We start from the raw sequence: 18257 nt of genomic DNA, 5'->3' as shown, positions 1-18257 counted from the left end.
ATTGTTTATTTTTGTGAAGTCTTCTGAGACCTTTGTTTGAAAGATACTATCAAGATGAGTCCAGAATAATATTTTCTTTCTCTGAAAGTTTTCTGCATGAGGTCATTGGTTTTCAAGTGTTTAGAATAGATTTGCATCTTTGAGTGAGAAATTATGAAATAATGTGGAAGCAGTATTGCATTTCTAGAATACTCACACTCCGAGGGCATCAGAAACATCAACATGTGTTATTAAAAAATAGAGTGAATTTTTAAAAATTTTCATACAGAAGCTATCAGAGAAAATTCCAGACATTTCGAAGTCACTGCTTAAGTGAGATGAAAATCTTTGATCAATTAAAGCAACTTTTAATTTTCTACAATAAAAGTGAAAAAACAGGAAAAATTTAGTAGTCATTCTAGAATCCACAACAGGCTTTAATACTTATAAAATTTTTTTTTAGAATGGATTATACCCATTGCAGAATGAGGACAGTTTTGTTACTGACAATTTTTCAACTATCAGGTTTATTTTCATTTTTTGACTTTTCTGAAAAATACACCTTTTAAAGCCAACACTGTGCCTTCAAAAGTTACGAAACACTTCAACAGTGGGAACACTGAAGCTTTGTATTCCTGGTTTTGACCTTAACATACATTCTTTGCAGTGTACTTATTGCTCTTTGAAAATAGTGTGCTTAGTTGAATTGCATAATGAATTGGTTTTATTTGTGGGAGGTACTGGTTCTATCTCAACTCATCCTTAGCTGACCTTGTTTTAGTAGATATAAGGCTGCATCTCAGAATTTGCTCACTTGAGCAGTCCTGTTCAGACAATTTTAAATGTGTCTAACTGTTAATATTCTTGTTCTCCTCTGTAACTAGCAAAAAATTAGATATTTAGATATTAAGGATTTAGATATTTTGAAACCCTACTTAGATAAAACCAGACCAATAATATGCTTTGCTATATTATTATCTCTAACTGGAGATCTGTATTGGTCCTTATGGAAAAGCGATATTTATTACACACCAATAAAGCCAGTTTGTCAGATAAGGATGGATTCAAGTTTGTACTGAGGACAGGAATTCAAATTCAAACAAGTTTGTAGAGTTTGTTTTGCTGTTAATTACAGCTCTTTGTATTTTTAGCAGTCAATCTCTTGCATGCAAGAAATATTTTTTCTATGTATTTACTTGAAGGAAAAGCATGAATCAATATATTTGAACTAAAATTAGTGTTAAAATAACTACATCAATTATCCCATGCCAGCCCATTTAAAACTTCCCATTATAGTTAATTCACAAGGTAGATAAAACGTAATCTGATAATCTTCTGAATGGAAAGTTGATCCGTTTGGCCTGAAAACTGATAGGCGTGTAAGCATAATGGCCTAAAAATGGCAGACTTTCACAGGAGGGAAAAAACCTGTTTTGGTACCTTATCAGCCTCTGTAATTCCTTAGTAAATTTGGTATCTTCTATATTAATGTTTAATTTTTGGTTTGTAGTATTTTTTCCCCAAATGTTAGAGCTGTGTTGTTCTTATTTTTAAAATTCTGAAGTGTGCTTGTGGTTAATTATAACTAATCTTCAGTATTAAGGTAAATGTGCAGAATCAGACCTGTTAAGAGAAGATTGATAATTTTTCATCCTAGTTCAAGTTAAGGAGAGTCGACAATATTGAAGCTCAAAGTTGGCTTTCTATTATATAAGTTACTTAAAAACAAAAATTAAAAAAGTGTAATTTTTCTTTGCCTCAAGAAAGACTTCAGAACCCTGAGGATGGTAATCTCAACATAAAGCAGCTGCATTTGAATGAGTTTTTACTAGTGACGCTTCTGAAGTGTTTAATTGTTTTGGTTCCTAGAAGACCTCACAAGAAGCAGCAAACCTTGGTGGATGAGTGATGCATCTGCTTTTCGAACTTCACTTCCAGTCAATGACACACTGAGTAGTCATAGTCGACAGAAGAGATCTGTAAGCCTTGAACGATTTGTGGAAACACTGGTAGTAGCAGACAAAATGATGGTGGGATACCATGGTCGCAAAGACATTGAACACTACATTTTGAGTGTAATGAATATTGTAAGTTTCATCCTTCTCTGTGCTCATATCAATATGCATGTACCGAAATGATAAAGGACCTGTCAAGTATTTATTTATTGCCATGAATAATACTTTAATATATGTATTAACTTGCAGGAATTAATAGTTAAAATATTGAAAAATCTTGGGAAAAATGCAGTGCTTTTTCTGTCAAGAAGTATGTTGTGGTCACTTTTAAATTGTTGTCTTTAATTTTGAATTCAAATTACGTTCAGATTATACAGTTCTATTCTGCTTATGTCAACACTCAATACTTATTGTGCTGGATGAATTATGGAACAGTTATAGCAAGTATAAACAGTTTTGATTGAAAAGTGCGACTCAAGAAGTTCTTTTAACTGAATGGTCATTTTTTGATAAAAAATCAACTCTTATTTAATGACGATGATAATTAGAATTATGGAATTACATTAAGTGAGGAAATTGGGTTAACTTTTAACCATTTAGGAAGCAAGTAGTGTTTCTTGTCTGACTTTGTGTCTTTTCTTATTTTCTGGAGGTCAGGTTGCCAAACTTTATCGTGATTCCAGTCTAGGAAACGTTGTGAATATTATAGTGACGCGTTTGATTGTCCTCACTGAAGATCAGGTAAGAGCTGTTGCACTGAGCTTTATACCTCTGAAGTACAGGTTACATTATTGTGTAATATAGTGTTCATTCAATTATTGCTTGAAGTGGCTGCCTCTGAGTACAAAACCTATCATGTAATTTTCACTGCTTTAATCAAGATGAAGCAGTTCAAAGGAATATTCCTCGTGTATCATCTCAAAGATATCTTTTTTTACTTCAGGTGAATATTATTACAACTTTGGGGATGTCAGTTTTATTTTTAGATCTGTATTTTGATTTTTTTTTTGTATTGACATAATGATTATTAAAGTTGGAGCGGAAAGAATGACAGTTCAGTAATACACAGCTGAACTTGGGGTCAGATTTTACAGAGATAAAATTTGGCAAGAAGAATTTATTCCTAGAAACCACTGCTTCTAATTATAGTCCCATTTTAGTTTTCAAAAGGCTTAACAACTGACCTTAGTAATTTGTTTGGAACATTTCTGGTATGCATGTTGTATTGCAGCCAAACTTGGAGATAAACCACCATGCAGACAAGTCCCTCGATAGCTTCTGTAAGTGGCAGAAATCCATTCTCTCCCACCAAAGTGATGGAAACACCATTCCAGAAAATGGGATTGCCCACCATGATAATGCGGTTCTTATTACTAGGTATGGTCATTATAAGTATTGTGTTTATTTTATTTCTGTAGTTTTCTTGTTCTTAGCATATGTATGTGTAGAGGCAAAGTAATATAATTGGTAGGTAACCTTAAAAGGAGGAAAATTAATAGATGGCTTGTCTTAAATGTGTCGGATTATTAAGTATAGATTAAGAATTGGGAAAAGTAAGATCTGCAAATCACTTGCTTCTGCTGTTATTTTCACTTCATAATTGCCAATGCAAAGTATTACGGTAGAAAAGATGGATCCTATTGAACATTTTATACTTTTATAATGGAAAATAATTCATAAGATTGCAGAGAACAAAACAGTTGGGAAAATGTTTTGTTGACCATATAAAATGTGTTCGTAAGAATTTCAAGCCAGTGTAATAGTATTTCTCTGAAAACAGGTTCTTGCAGATTCTGACAATATGAGACTCTGCTTTGTAGCTGGTTTTATTTATTATGCTTAATTAAGATGAGAACTGACAGTTTAAATAGGTAGCTTCAAAGCCTGCATATGTGCCCATGTGTTTACATCTGTTTCACTATTACTTTTAATGAATTCAACAAAGCCTGCATTGTAATCTTGCAGTCCTGATAAACGTATTCATGTCTGTCCTTTGCAGTTGGGAATAGGCAACTCTATTACGAGATAAGTTTCACTGTTGTTGTTCAAGGACACTGTTTACTCTTTTCTGTTTTGTTTAAGTAGCAGCAGGTGCAGCAGCACGAACTTGGATGAGGATCTTTTTATTATAATTTCTGCTTTCCAGGACAAGTTCTGTACTACTTTGTATATAATCTGTTTGTGGAGTCATTGCATTCACTGCAGAGAAAACTTAAATAGTGATTTAAATAAATCGCTAAAATTTGCATAAAAGTAGTAAAAGTTGCACTTTTTTTTTGTAGGAAGGTGGTGATTTCTGTTGCTTTGTTTTGCTTAAAGAACAAATCTTTATTTTTGAGAGGAAATAAAAGCTAATGAATCACTTACATGTATTTTTGTATTCATATTTCAAATATAATTCCTATGTGTGGTCTTTAATACTTCATAGTAAAAATCAGAATGGTTGAATGATAGATTCAGATTGCTGCTAGAGTCCAAGAAGTTTAAAAAAATATTTAAGTCCAATAAAAGTAAGTAGAATGAAATTAAAAATAAAATACAGTTACATCCCAAGGTCTCAATTTTTCCCCAAGGCTTTTGTTTATGCTGAGTTTTTTTGCATACAAGTAATTCCTTCGCTAGGACTGCTCACAGGTGAAATCAAATACACCTTTACAGCTATGCTACACATCAAGATTTTACTGCTATAATTTAGGTGAGTGAAAAACTGTAATCTGTAGGTGGTATGATTGTGTCAGTTGAAGCCTCTCAATATACATGTGTAGAAGCTGCATTAGCAACACTATATTTTTACTGTTATGGCTGAGTAACCTGACATTTCATTGGTGTTGTTCTGGCTCCGCAAATCACAGTTATTTTCTTTCACTGTCATGCCTTAGGATGTTTTATTACTGTGTGGTCTGTACTGGCTTCCCTGTTCTGGTACAGTTTTCCCAGTGTGGTTATGAATGGTTCTGTGTTCCAGACAAAAGCTGAAGTCAGTGCTAAGTTGCAGACCTTTATCTGCAAGAGGAGCAAGTTTTCAGAGAACATGAATAATACCTATTGAAATTATGTTTTTTCATCAAAAAGTAGTAAATACTAAGGACCTTTTTTTTATAAGTATGTAGCATGTGTATGATGTCTTTTAAAAAGCATGTAAGAATACTTCTGTAACTTTCCAATTTACTTCTAAGAAGTTTACACTTCAAAGTATATACCTATCTTTTAAATCAACAAAGTGCTTCAATGTTGTGTCTGCAGGCTAGTAATACCTACCTTTATAATAAAATGCTTGTATTAATTCATTTATCACAAAGTCTACACTAATCACTTTGATTGGATCAATCAGGCTTTTAGTGAAACTGATAGCTATTCTAGCTTATACTAATAAAATGAATCAGCATATCTGAGGAAAAGATACTTCTTTTTTAGATTGGAAGGAGTAAAGACAAATATATATTAATATGAAGATGTAAATCCATTAACTTTAATATTTCTAAATGGATTACTGAAATGGTGATATACTTCTTTTCATTCTGTTTTGTATCTCTCACTTAAGGAACCACAGTTAAGGCACTGTATGTGAAAGAGAAGGATATAGCTATGGTACTTTAAACTTGTACTGCGCCAGAGAGGTCTTTTGTAACCACTTCTACACAAAGGAGCTTGAACCTCTACTACCCAATGTTAAGATACTTTTTAGCCACTCTAATAGTATTTTGAAAGCAATTTCCTGAATCTGTCCCACTGATGCTGCTCTGCTTTGTATGAAGTAATTACATTTTCATTGAATTTGACACTGGCACCAATTTTTGGTCACTGTGTACTTCTATTTTTATGAAAAGTAGGAAAGTTTCAGTTTAACATTATGAATAGTTTTGTGTTGATTAAACCCAGATATTTCAGTAAGGAGTTTGATGTATTTGAAAGTATTACCTAGTCCTAGACAAGTATTTAAAGTTTGGAACTACCCCAGTCTATCTGAAAAGTGGGGCAAAGGTTTTAAGAAAAGGAGTCACTATCTTCAACCGTGCAAATGAAGGCAGTACCTCAGCTTTTGTTAGCAATTCCTTCATGTTGCTTTCAAAGGTGGCACGCTCTGATGTGGAAAAACAGTATTAAGGGTGCTGATTCCCTAGGACTGTCTGCCCCTAAACAAGGTGTATGCTAAAACCAGGTAGTCTCACTGTCATGGTGATATCCCAGCTATCTATTGATAAGTCCCATGGAGATGTTACCATGCCTACTAAACCACCAGTCTTTGGACAAGAGCCTACCTGTGTTTGGTGTGCCTGGTGTATGGGCTTCTCTGCTGTGGTCCTGCAACTACCCTGCAGTATGCAGGGTGCGTATTTTACTAAGTGGGTAGGGAATTCTGGAAAACTTCTTTGCTAATTAAACATAAGGCAGGTAAGACCTTATATTGTATAGTGCTCAGTCTTTGAAATTTCACCTACATTTTTTCTGTTGGAGAATATGTTTAAGTCTCAGACTTCAATGTTTTATCTTGTAACTATCCAAATTGGGTTCTTGGGGACAAATGAAAGTAGAATGCTAAGCGGACAGGTTTTATTATGAGGTTAATTAATGGTGTAATGCTGGTAAGACACTGTTGTCTTTTTTTCTTGAAGACTTTAGGTAAATCTAGTGAATCCTTAAATTTATTTCATAGTACAAAATAATAAAAATAGGAGGAAAACTTTTATGATTCTCTAATCTCAAATTCTTTGGGGAAAAAAAAGGGTCACACGGTCAGATTTTTCATATTAAGATTGCATGTAAATTTTGAGTCTTGTGCATCCCACCTCAGTAGAGGTATCTCTTTGCCTTTTTGAAGTTAGTTATTATTTGGTGATTTGGTTTTTTTAACCTTCCTTGGTAGCCTGCTTCCTCTTTTTGTTTCTTCAGAAATTCTAAAAAATAGAGTCTCCATAGATTACAAAACCACAAAACTTCAGAGGTACAGTGTACACTATTACTTTATTTTTACTTTTTTTTTTAAGAACACTTAAGCCGGTTTTCCTTCCGTTTCTATAAGTTGCTTCCTTCTCTTAATCTTAAAGATTATAAAGTAGGAATTGTGGAATTCCTTACCAAGACCTTGGCTAACTATACGTTATGAACAGAACTATTCCTTGTCCTGTGTACCTGCATGGAAAGGTAAGGGTCAGAGGGCTGGATTCTAGGTTACATTTTGTAATGGGGATGGAGAAGATAAAAAAAATTTTAAAATGCCTTTTTTTTTCTTTAACACATTGAATTCTCTAGTACTACATTTCTGTATAGCTCAAGATGGTTAGTTTGATTTGTCCAGGTACTAAATGGTTGTTTTTCCAAATTATGTGTGACTGACTGAGTTAACTTTGCAGCAATAAAGTATTTTGCTGCTGAGAGGGAAGATCTAGAACTATTATTCTGCCTCCTGGTGTGTTAGTAGATCAAATAAAAAAGGCATACCAAACAGCCCAAAGACAGGAAGGTTTCAGGGGAAAGTTGAAGTGTCTATCTGAAGGGACAGAATTTGATCTTAAAGGTACAGTTGTTTTAAACGGAGAAACATTTGAAACCTCACTTACTTAAGGAGACAGTACTTCTCAAAAATTATTGAAATGTCATCTCTTGGTAGCATCATATACCATGAGTTTGTTTTACATTTTAGAAGAAAAACAAATTCACTATGCTTGACAAAAGCATTAAGATCTCTTTGCAGTTAGAGTGCTTTTATAGGAACATATATGAGTTCCTTGCAATAAGCTTACTAGAATTAATTTTCAGACTGTAAGCTTGCATCCTTTTATGTAGATACACTTCATGAAATTAATGACCTAAAATACCTTAAAATATAAAATTCTTTTACTTGGATTGGAATCTACTTGAATGATGTTTATGAGCAGCTTAGTGCTTTAGCAACAATTTATTCTACAGCTCCATTGAACTGATTCACTGTGTTGCGGGAATCTTTATTTGCTTGAATAAAGAATCAGAGCCATATGATGATTTTATTAAGTCATATACACCTTGATTTGCAGGTTAGACTGAGAGTAAAAATATTCAGTACCATAGATGTTCCAATTTTTCTATTTCTCAGGGTTTTAAATGGGCTAGTACATGTTAATATTGTAAGACGGTGAATGAGCTCTCTCATAATAGACTCTTATATTCTTTCCAGGTACAACTGTACTTGTAACTCAGTAAGTGAATGTATTGCTAAGTGGTGTGGTATGGCTTGTATTAGCATTAACATCAGTATTAGTGTGCAAAATGTCTTTAGCAACACTACTGAAGCCCATATGGGAGGCATTAGCATTGTTACACAATTAGTGGATTTTTCAAGTCTTTCAAGGAGAGAAATATTTTATAGAATTAGTTTATTTTATTGTATATGTGCAAGATTAATTTCACAATTTCAGTCAATTATTCTCTCATTCATATGCCCTTACAGGCAAGATATACTCACTTTCATTTGTCTGTGAGGTATGCATCCAATGTGCAGGCTAGTGCTGCCAGTTTTTCTAAGAGGATGGAAGGTATATTTAAGATACATATAAGGTATATATGATTGCAGTTCTAAACTGTAAATTTTGTGATTCATAATCTAGGAACTGCAATGTTTCTGGCATTACAGTAGATACTCGAGAGGGGCAAAAAGTTTCTAGTTTCATATTGCGTATCTGTGTAGAGCTGACCACAGTTATGCCTTTCATTTTTTTAATAACATTAGGAGATTTTAGGCAGCCAGGGATGATTTGGTATTTGTATTGTCCATATAGCAGTTGTAAAAGGAAATCTGTGTAATGGACATAGTTGCCTTTTTGTGTGTCAGCTTCCTATAGTTAGTAGTATACTTTTATTTTGTAATAAGTAAGATTTCCCCATCAGGTTCTGTACTAGTTAAGGCATTTGGTAGTGAGGTGGGGCCAGCCATCCAGGACTTTGCACATTCCTTTCTTCCTGCAGGTCCAAAATTGTTATGCTCGTTTTCTGAGGCACTTTTTCACTTTTTTCTGGGCTTCTTAACTTGTTGCAAAGATTCCTCCTTTATACAAGTCACTCTCACGTTGGTCAGAGAGCACAGTTTCCTAGTCTTGTCCAATAAATCTGTACATCCAAAATATTTCTATTCCCATGAAGCCTTGTCTCCAATCCTCATCCTGTGGCGGTTTCTTCTGTTGGGGAGAAGAGCTCCTATTTTAAGAAATAATTCTGTGTCTAATTTTTTTTACTTACTTGACTCTTGGTCTATTAAGCAGTTTTCACCCTTGTTTTTTATGCAACCTTTCAGCTTGTTCTTCTGGAGTTCCTTGATTTGAATTTAAGCTTCTGACAGGAGACTGTTTTTCCTTATTTGATTTTTGTGCAAGAATTATAACAGTATTCCGTGACTTTTTTTCCTGGTGACCATATTGGTAAGATTACTTCTCTGAGGGAGAGGTTTGAAAAGCTGAGATGCATACATTGCCCTTAGTGTCTGTCTCTGCAGATATTCAAAATGCAAGGAGCCTGCTTTCCAAATAAGAGCATTAAGTTATTTGTTTTTAGGGAATTGAAGGGATATATGAGAGAAAAAAATGTATCTGCATATTCAAAATTATGTATTTGGGGGGAAAAAGCAAACAAAATTGAAACGTTCTAGGACTCTGCTCAGCACATTTAGGAGAGTAAGGCATTTTATTTTGTTTGTACAGTGCTTCACAAAGTAGGAATATTTCTACCAGGTTTCTACGCATGATATTATGTTCCTTACGCTCCTTGTTAGAGACGTGCTACTGACCACTTAAATTAGTATGTTGCTAGATATGGCACCAGTGTCCCAGTTCTTATATTCTTACTCTTGTGTCAAAAACATTTTGAGGGTCTTTGCTATGTTAAGGCGTATTCTTTGGAATGGCTACCCCAAGACTGACAAAAAAGGAGTTGTGACTGAGACATACAGTGTAACAACTGTGAGCCTTCACAGCAGTGCATGGTCAGTGTGTAGATGATTCGCTTTAGATACAAGATTGCAAGCCCTACATCCTGCCCCCTGTAGGGGGAGGAAACATACTCAGAGGTTTCAGTGGGGAATTATCCATATCCTGTGTGTCTTTTGAGAGGTGAAAGCCTGTAGACTGTGAAATGATGTTAGAAAGTCAAGTTAGACGACACAGGCAATAGAGAAAAATCTGAAGTAATTGAGAATAAATAAAATCTGTTGGCATATTTTGTAATTCTCCTCTCTGTGAAGTTATAAACTTGTTGAGTGGTTTTTTTTATTTCTCTTCCCCGCATTAACAGAATAAGACCTGAAATGTTGTTCAGGTTTCTACTCCTGGCTGAGATTTTTTTTGTTTTGTTTTGTTTTTTGAGGGGGTAGATTAGGGTAAGTTATATCTTTAAAGTTTATTCCTAGATTTTGTAGCTGAAAGGAACCAAGTAGGCTCTGTGGAATTTGAGGGAACTGAAGTGGAATAATAAAGTAACTAGAATGTGGATCTGAAAAACTGCTTATTGCATGGCAAATATCAACCAGCACGTTATTTGCAGCTAATTAACAAGCACAACATGTGAGTGGAATGTTTTCTAATCAATAAAAAGGCTGTTATTTTTAATTTCTGATGCCATTAGTTGACTCTTAGTATACAGTTGGTTAGTTACAAGACGTGTATTCTGATTTAGTGTATAAAATTTGAGTCTGTGAGGGACGAAGGATGGAAAAGGTATAAGGTATACCCAGAGTTTGCCTAATCCATTCCAGATGGACAAAATGTGTTCAAAATGTGCTTTATTTAATATTGAATCCAGAAGAGTGACCAATGTCATGAAGTAAAGCTCAGACTTTCATGTTCTGAGTGCAGACTTGAAGTCTGAAAGCTCTTTTTTTTTTTGGGAGATTGATTGAAATACTTGATGCTGAATAAAAAGACAAGTAATATTCTCCTATCTCAATTGAAGACAGAAATTTTCAGTGTAGTCCCACAGACATATCTTAAGATGTGCTCTTTGAGTGGAACTGATAATTTTCTGAATTGGAAAACTTGAGAATATCTACCAGCACACAGCATTGGCAATGCAACTCATTAGTGCCCTCCGTTAAAGTCTTTCTCTAAATGAGGCAGTGAAACTTTTGGTAATTAAAAATGCACTGGGATAAATCCGTAAAATGGCAAACTACGTACACTGTTGATAGTAATGGAATGTTAGTGCCTTTATTTTACAAAAAAACTTTTACACACTAGACTTACTGGAGAAGAAAAAAATCAGTGAAAAATACTTTTATATGATCTATTTTTTCCCTTTTTTTTTTCCAGGCATTCACCTTCTGAGTTGCACAAAGGGTCATAAAACTATTCAAATTATAGTTTTTCCAGGAAATGTTTGGTGGTAATATTTCGGGATATCTGTTAGAACACTCAGTTGCTGCTTGGCCAGATATCTGAGGAAGGGCTTTCTAGCAGTTAGAAATGTCGTCTTTTGCCTTCTTTTTTTTATTAAGAACATATACTTGTTTAAAAATCTCTCATTTTTAATTTTTCTTAGTAGTCTGAGTAGAATTCTTGCATTCTTTGGTGGTTTTCCCTGCTCTTGCTTAAGTACAATATTGGGGCTGTTATTACTTTCATAATCTACAATGACTGAAAGAATAATACATACGCTAGTGAGCAGCTTTTGTTCCTCATTTTTAACAATCCAGAAAAGCATATTAGGCCAGTTTCTTCCCTGGATTTTCACCAATTTTGATATTTGTCTGTGATCTATTACATGAATTCTGTCTCTCACCACACATGAATATATACTACCTTTCATGTTTTCTTCTCATTTTAAACATCAGTCTGGACTATTTAGCTCAACTTTACAGCTACATTTTATTAGATTGGCTGAGTATAAGAGTACATAGGGGCATGAAGGGCTTGATTATTTATGCTTTGAGGTCAATTGCAGCAGGCCCATTATTTCAATAGGATCTGGATAAGATTTCAATTTGAGTTCATGGCTAGTTCATTTTAATTATGCAAATAGTCATGGAAAACCTAAACTGAGCACTGTCTGTTCAGTGCTACTTAATAACTTTTTGAAATATTTTTGAAACTTTTTGCAGCTTTAAGATGTGGAATAATGAAGTAAGATGCATGAGCGTCTTAACCTTTTTTAAGTAAGGATGGTATTTTCTCTTAAGTTGTACCCATTTCAGAATTGAATTCATGGCTTTTAGAAACATTGATTATGTGTAGAGATGGATCATTTGCTAACTAATTTTTAAGTGTATTCAGTGTATTAAATGTACTTTCCAAAGTGATTAACACTGCTTACAGGTTATTTTTTTTTTTTTGATGAGGGTTTTTTTTTTCACTTGATTGCTCTGTTAGTGAATTTATGGCAAAGAAGTGACACTTGAAAGGAAGTGTCTGAAAATTTTCCAGTCAAAGAGCAGATGTGAATAGGCAGGAGGAGAGGATATTGCAGAATCATCCCAAGTAAAGAAATAATTGTTGTTTATGTCTGCAGTTGTAACTGTTCAGTTTCACTTTCATAATGTATAATTAAATGTAACTTAAAAGGCTATTAAAATTCTGACAGAACTGGATGACAGAAGTAAAATAAAAATTTGAAGTTAAAATTCCATACTTGAATGTTTTGTAATTGCCATAGTGGCCTGATCACTTGTACAAGGCTAGTTGGTACTGACGTTGATTTTGAAATCAGATCTGCTAAACAACATTAAACTCAAATGAAATCAAACTCTTTTGTTTTCAGCTCAAATACAAGTATTTTAATGAATAAGAAATTTGATGGAGAAAATAAGAAACCATGTGTATTTATATGTGGTATATTCCGGATTCAGTTACCGCCTGTGTTGCATTCCTAGTTATTTTCTTAACTGAGACTCCTACTTTTCTAATGATACTGGTTTTACAATCATTACTATATGAAGTGTAAGACATATGTTTTACAATCTTTATTATATGAAGTAAACACTGGAAAATAAGTTTTCTGGAATACAAACACTGAGATAATACTGAGAACTAACTGAAATTCTGGTGAAATTATGTATTTTGTCACAGCCTGTGATAGAGTAGTGGTCTGGCAAACTGTAAATATGAAATTGTAAACACATTTAGTGACTAGCAAGTCTTGTGTAGATTTGTTCTTTCATACTCTGTATTCCAGTTCCTCTCCAGAAGGAAATGGGAGACCTAGTTGCCTGGGACATGGAGAAGGCTGAGGTACTCAGTGAGTTTTTTTCCGCAGTCTTTACCGGCAAGTACTTCATCTACTTTGCCTAAGTTGCAGATGGCAAAGGCGGGTACTGGGAGAATGTGTGATCACCAGCTGTAGGAGAAGATCAGGTTCAAGACCATTTAAGGAATCTGAAGGTGCATAAGTCCATGGGACCTGGTGACATGTATCCAGTGGTCCTGAGGGAACTGGTGGAGAAAGCAACTAAGCCACTATTTATCATATTTGAGAAGTCGTGACAGTCTGGTGAAGTTCCCAGTGATTGGAAAAGGGGAAACACAACCCCCATTTTTAAAAAGGGTGAAGGGAAAGATTTAGAGAACTAGAGGCCAGTCAGTCTCATCTCTGGGCCCAGCAAAATCATGGAGAAAATGCTTCTGGAAACTATGCTAAGGCACATGGAAAATAAAGAGGTCATTGATGACAGCCAGTATGACTTCACGAAGGGCAAATCATGTCTGACCTGTATGGTGGCCTTGTATGACGGGGTTATAATTTTGATAGATAAGGAAAGAGCAACTGACGTAACGTATCGGATTTGTGCAAAGCATTTGGTACTGTCCTACATGACATCCTTGTCTCTAAATTGGGGAGACATGGATTTGATGGATGGACCAGCTGGTGGATAAGGAATTGACCAGTTAGTTGCACTCAAAGAATTGCAGTCAACAGTTAATCGGCCAGGAGGAGAGCAGGGACAAGTGGTATTCCTCAGGGGTTGGTATCAGGACTGAGGCTGTTTAATATCTCTGTCAGGGAAATGGACTGTGAGATTGAATGCACCCTCAGCACATTTTCTTGAAACACCAAGCTGTATGGCGTTGGAGGGAAGGGATGCCATCCAGTGGGACCTTGATAGACTTGAGAGGTGGGCCTCTGGGAACCTCATGAAGTTCAACAAGACCAAGTGCAAGGTCCTGCACCTGGGTCAGGGCAATTCCAAACCTGGATACAGGCTGATTTTCCTCTATTCTGGACCCCTCAGTTCAGGAAAGATGTTGAGGTGCTGGAGCAGGTGCAGAGAAGGGCAACGAGGCTGGTGAAGGGACTTGAACACAAGTCCTATGAGGAGAGGCTGAGGGAGCTGGGGTTGTTCAGCCTTGAGAAGAGAAGGCTCAGGGGAGACCTCATCACTCTCTACAAGGACCTGAGAGGAGGTTGTAGGCAGGTGGGGGTTGGTCTCTTCTCCCAGGCAATCAGCAGTAGGACAAGAGGGCATGGCCTTAAGCTGCGCCAGGGGAGGTTTAGGTTAGACATTAGAAAGAAATTCTTTACAGAGAGGGTAATCAGCCGTTGGAATGGGCTGCCCAGGGAAGAGGTGGATTCTCCATCCCTGGAGGTTTTTAAGATGAGGCTGGACGTGGCACTTAGAGCCATGGTCTAGCAATTGTGGTGGTAGTAGATCAAGGGTTGGACTTGATGATCTCAGAGGTCCTTTCCAACCCATCTGATTCTATGATTCTATGATTCTATTTCTTCTCTTTTTGGGACCGGATTATCTTAGTAGGTCTTTTCAAACTGAAATATTTTATTCTCAATTGTTTACTGAAGGTTTCAGTTGAAATAATTTATTCAGGCAAGCACTGAATATACCAAGTGTTTTAATGTGGAAGGATGTAGTGGTGAACTTGCATCCTTTCAGAGAGAGAAGAGGTATTTCTTTCCAGTGTGTATTTGCCTGCCTTAAGATTAAGATTTCCTTTAATATCACAGTATGAAATCATGGATTTTTGTTGGTAGCACAGTGCAGTGAAATACATTGCATTCTAGTTGCGGCAGAATCATTATTTGTTACATGTAGCAGTTTTATTTTGGTAAATTAGATATATCTTTTTATGTGTAATGGAGAAATTACAATTGTTCTGACCATCAGAACAATCAGAAACATATTAAAACATTTAGCTGTTAAGTATTAGACACATTATACAGTGCAGCTGCTTTGGCTGTAAAAGAAGATTTTAATCTTCCTCTGCCGCATCCAAAAGGCTTTTCTGCCATCAAAATAATTTATAATTATAATACATAATTTTATCATCCTGTGACCTCTATACATTTAACTTCTCTTTAAGTGGTTCTGTTCAGTGAGTTATCAGGAAGAGTATTTACAATGGCTACAGTCCTATATTTTGATCTATAAATCAAACTCTAATGCTTATGCCAAGTGCCTAAAATATTAACTTGGCTGTGCACACTTTTTTATATATATATATATACACACAGACACATATACGCAGATATAGATATATAGATAGATAGATAGATAGATAGATATACACATATATATATATATAAACTAACCCTGCATGAGTATATTGTATTGAAGGATTTAGGCTATATAGAGGGCACTGTACTTTCTTTTTGCTTACAGGTGATAACAACTAGATTTAGTGTATGGGAGGGAGGGGAAGGAAGACGTGAACATTTTGTGTGTGTGCATGCATGGGGAACAACACCGAAAACCTCTTTTTCCTTCCACACTTTAAAGCCAACAAAACCCTGCAGATTCCTCAGCCTGGATCACTCTTGAAACAAAACGTAGTACTTAAGACTTCTTTTACAATGTCATAATGTTACTTTTAAAATTATTTCTCCCAACTTTGCATGCTTTTTTTCCCCTGCCATGCTCATGTTGTGACTTGAGTTTGTGTTATATGATTTTTGTAGAACGAGGAAGGAAAATAAGAATGTTAGTGGTATTTTCTTTAAGCCTGTAAATTTATTTCTGCTACTTCAGTGATGTTATTTATAGCTGTGCTTTCTTCTGGTTGAGGTCACTATTACTGATCTACTTGTATCTTGTCAATAATGTATGCCATAAGCTTTTCTGTCATCCTTGAGATTCAGATGCATCCTTTGCTCACTTGCTGCTTGTTAAAGAGAGTCTTCTTCCATACAAATCTTGAATCACTTTTTCCCCGAGTGTCTGGTGTAGCTGTGTGGAAGTATTTTCTGTGAGGTAGTCTGGAGCAATGTTTTGTGGGACTGGTGATACAGTTGTGTTTTAGTGTCCTGTTACTAAAATCACCTCATCTGTAGAAATAGAATTGCTCTATTGTTAAACGGCTTTTTGGAATCACAGACCCATAGCACTGTAAAGTAAATGTGTACTTGGGAATTTTTTTTTAAGTCTAGAGACAATAGATACATAATAAAAACAAACAAGACTGAAGGGTTCATCAAGGCCCTTTTGACTAAGAGTTTAGTTCCTGTGCTACTCTGTAGTCTTGTGGAAGATTTGGCAGTGAGAAATCATGCTCAACTGTGAAGGATTTTTCTAATTTAAAATTCTTTTAATCCCCATAGGGTATTTCATTAAGGAATTTCAACTTTTCTGTTTGTAGACCATAGTCTTCAGCTTGGAAGTACTGGTGTCCTTGATTGCACATAGTTAGAAATTTGTAGTCTGTAAAGTATGTTCAGAGGGAAAACTTTTTTATACTTAATAAGACAACATACAATCCTCATTGTAAGTCCTCCTTCATGTAAGTACATGAATTTTGTATTTTACACAGTGGTAAATATATTTGATGTTTGTAAATGGCAAGGATATGTTGGAATTTATCAGTGTGTGTTTTCAGAGACAAGACACTTCGATAATCAGTTTAAGATAACCTATATCTCCAGATTATCTTTTAGCATTGCTTTTTTCAGTGTGTGTAGTTTCTTCTAGCTCACAATAAAATACTTTATTTCTGGAATTAGCATTTCTATTGTATCAAATATGGTGATTTTTGTAGGTAAACTACTTTGTAAGATGTTAGATTAAAACCTGGTTACAAATTAAAAGAGTATAATAAAAAAGATTTTGTGTCTGATAACACAGTATCAAAGGTACGATTATACATTATGTGGCAATTTAGTGTTTTTGGGAGAAGGGGATTGTAAATACATAACAGAGCAAAGCGCATGACTGTCTCATATAAATAAGGCAATGTCATACATTACCCCTTGTCCTATCACAACAAGCCCTTGTAAAAAACCCTCTCCAACTTTCTTCTTTCAGAGGGCCAAACCTCTCTTCTCTTAGCCTGCTAGCTATTTTCTTTTAACATCTCTTACATAATTGGTATTTGCTTGTTTGTAACTAAACTTATTAAAAACAAACAAAATTCTTCACTGCTACTTGCCCTTATAGCTGAAAGATCTGAAAGAGCAGTAGTTTAGTCAAAATTACCAAATGGATAGCGGTATGCTAAGGAAGGCCTTGCCTTAATTTCTAGAGCCTGTTTTACCATGTATGCTGTGGTAGTTTTGCTTAAGAATATTTCCATACCTGACACGGACCACAAGACGAGGATAGCAAAGTGCTTCCCACTGTAAGTGAAGTTCAGGTTTGTAACCACCTGAGGAATCTAAATATACATAAGTCTATGGGACCCAGATGAGAAGCATCCTAGAGCCCTGAGGAAGCTGGCCAGTCATGCCAATCGGATGAAGTACCTCGTGGGTGGAAAAAGGTCCCACCTGATCAACGTAGTGGCCTTCTGTAAGGGAGTGACTACATCAGTGGATAAGGGAAGAGCTACAGCTGTTATTCACCTGGACATCTGTAAAGCCTTTGACACAGTCCCGTACCATATCCTTTTCTCTGAATTGGAGAGTGATGGATTTGATGGGTGTACTGTTATGCGGATTAGGAATTGGTTGGATGGTTGCATCTAGAGGGTAGTGGTCAAGGGCTCATTGACAAGTGATGTCCCTCAGGAGTCCGTATTGGGATCAGTGTTATTTAATGTCTTCAGCAAGGACACAGAGGAATCGAGTGCACCCTTAGCAAGTTTGCAAGTGACACTAAGCTGACTGGTGTGGTTGACACTCCTGAAGGATGGGATGCCATCCAGAAGGACCTGCACGAGCCTGAGAAGTGGACCCATTTGAACATCAGGAGGTCCAACAAGGTCAACTGTGAAGTGCTGCACCTGAGTCAGGGCAACTCTGGTGTCAACACAGGCTGGCAGATGAAGGGACTGAGAGCAGCTGTTGAGAAGGACTTGAGGATGGATGAAAAGCTGGACATGACCTGTCAGTGTGCACTTGCAATGCAGAAAACCAAACGTGTCCTGTGTTGCATCAAAAAGGTGTGGGCAGTGGGTTGAGGGAGATGATTGTGCTGCTTTACTCCGCTCT

At 35.8% G+C, this 18257-nt stretch overlaps 1 protein-coding gene across 6 annotated transcripts in view; it reads left to right on the top strand.

Moving 5' to 3' along the window:
- The window catches only part of ADAMTS6 (ADAM metallopeptidase with thrombospondin type 1 motif 6), a 146500-nt gene that overhangs the window by 18527 nt on the left and 109716 nt on the right, over positions 1-18257 (top strand). For 5 of the 6 annotated variants that reach the window (XM_032676253.1, XM_032676254.1, XM_032676256.1 and 2 more), the window contains 3 exons: positions 1849-2066; positions 2592-2675; positions 3166-3311. In XM_032676253.1, coding sequence (XP_032532144.1) covers positions 1849-2066; positions 2592-2675; positions 3166-3311 — 448 coding nt within the window. The remainder of the gene's footprint in view (positions 1-1848; positions 2067-2591; positions 2676-3165; positions 3312-18257) is intronic. The other variant, XM_032676257.1, reaches the window with a different exon arrangement.

This window comes from Chiroxiphia lanceolata, chromosome Z (genome assembly GCF_009829145.1).
Source record: "Chiroxiphia lanceolata isolate bChiLan1 chromosome Z, bChiLan1.pri, whole genome shotgun sequence".
In the NCBI taxonomy this organism is placed as follows: domain Eukaryota; kingdom Metazoa; phylum Chordata; class Aves; order Passeriformes; family Pipridae; genus Chiroxiphia; species Chiroxiphia lanceolata.
This window is presented reverse-complemented; position numbering and strand designations above follow the sequence as displayed.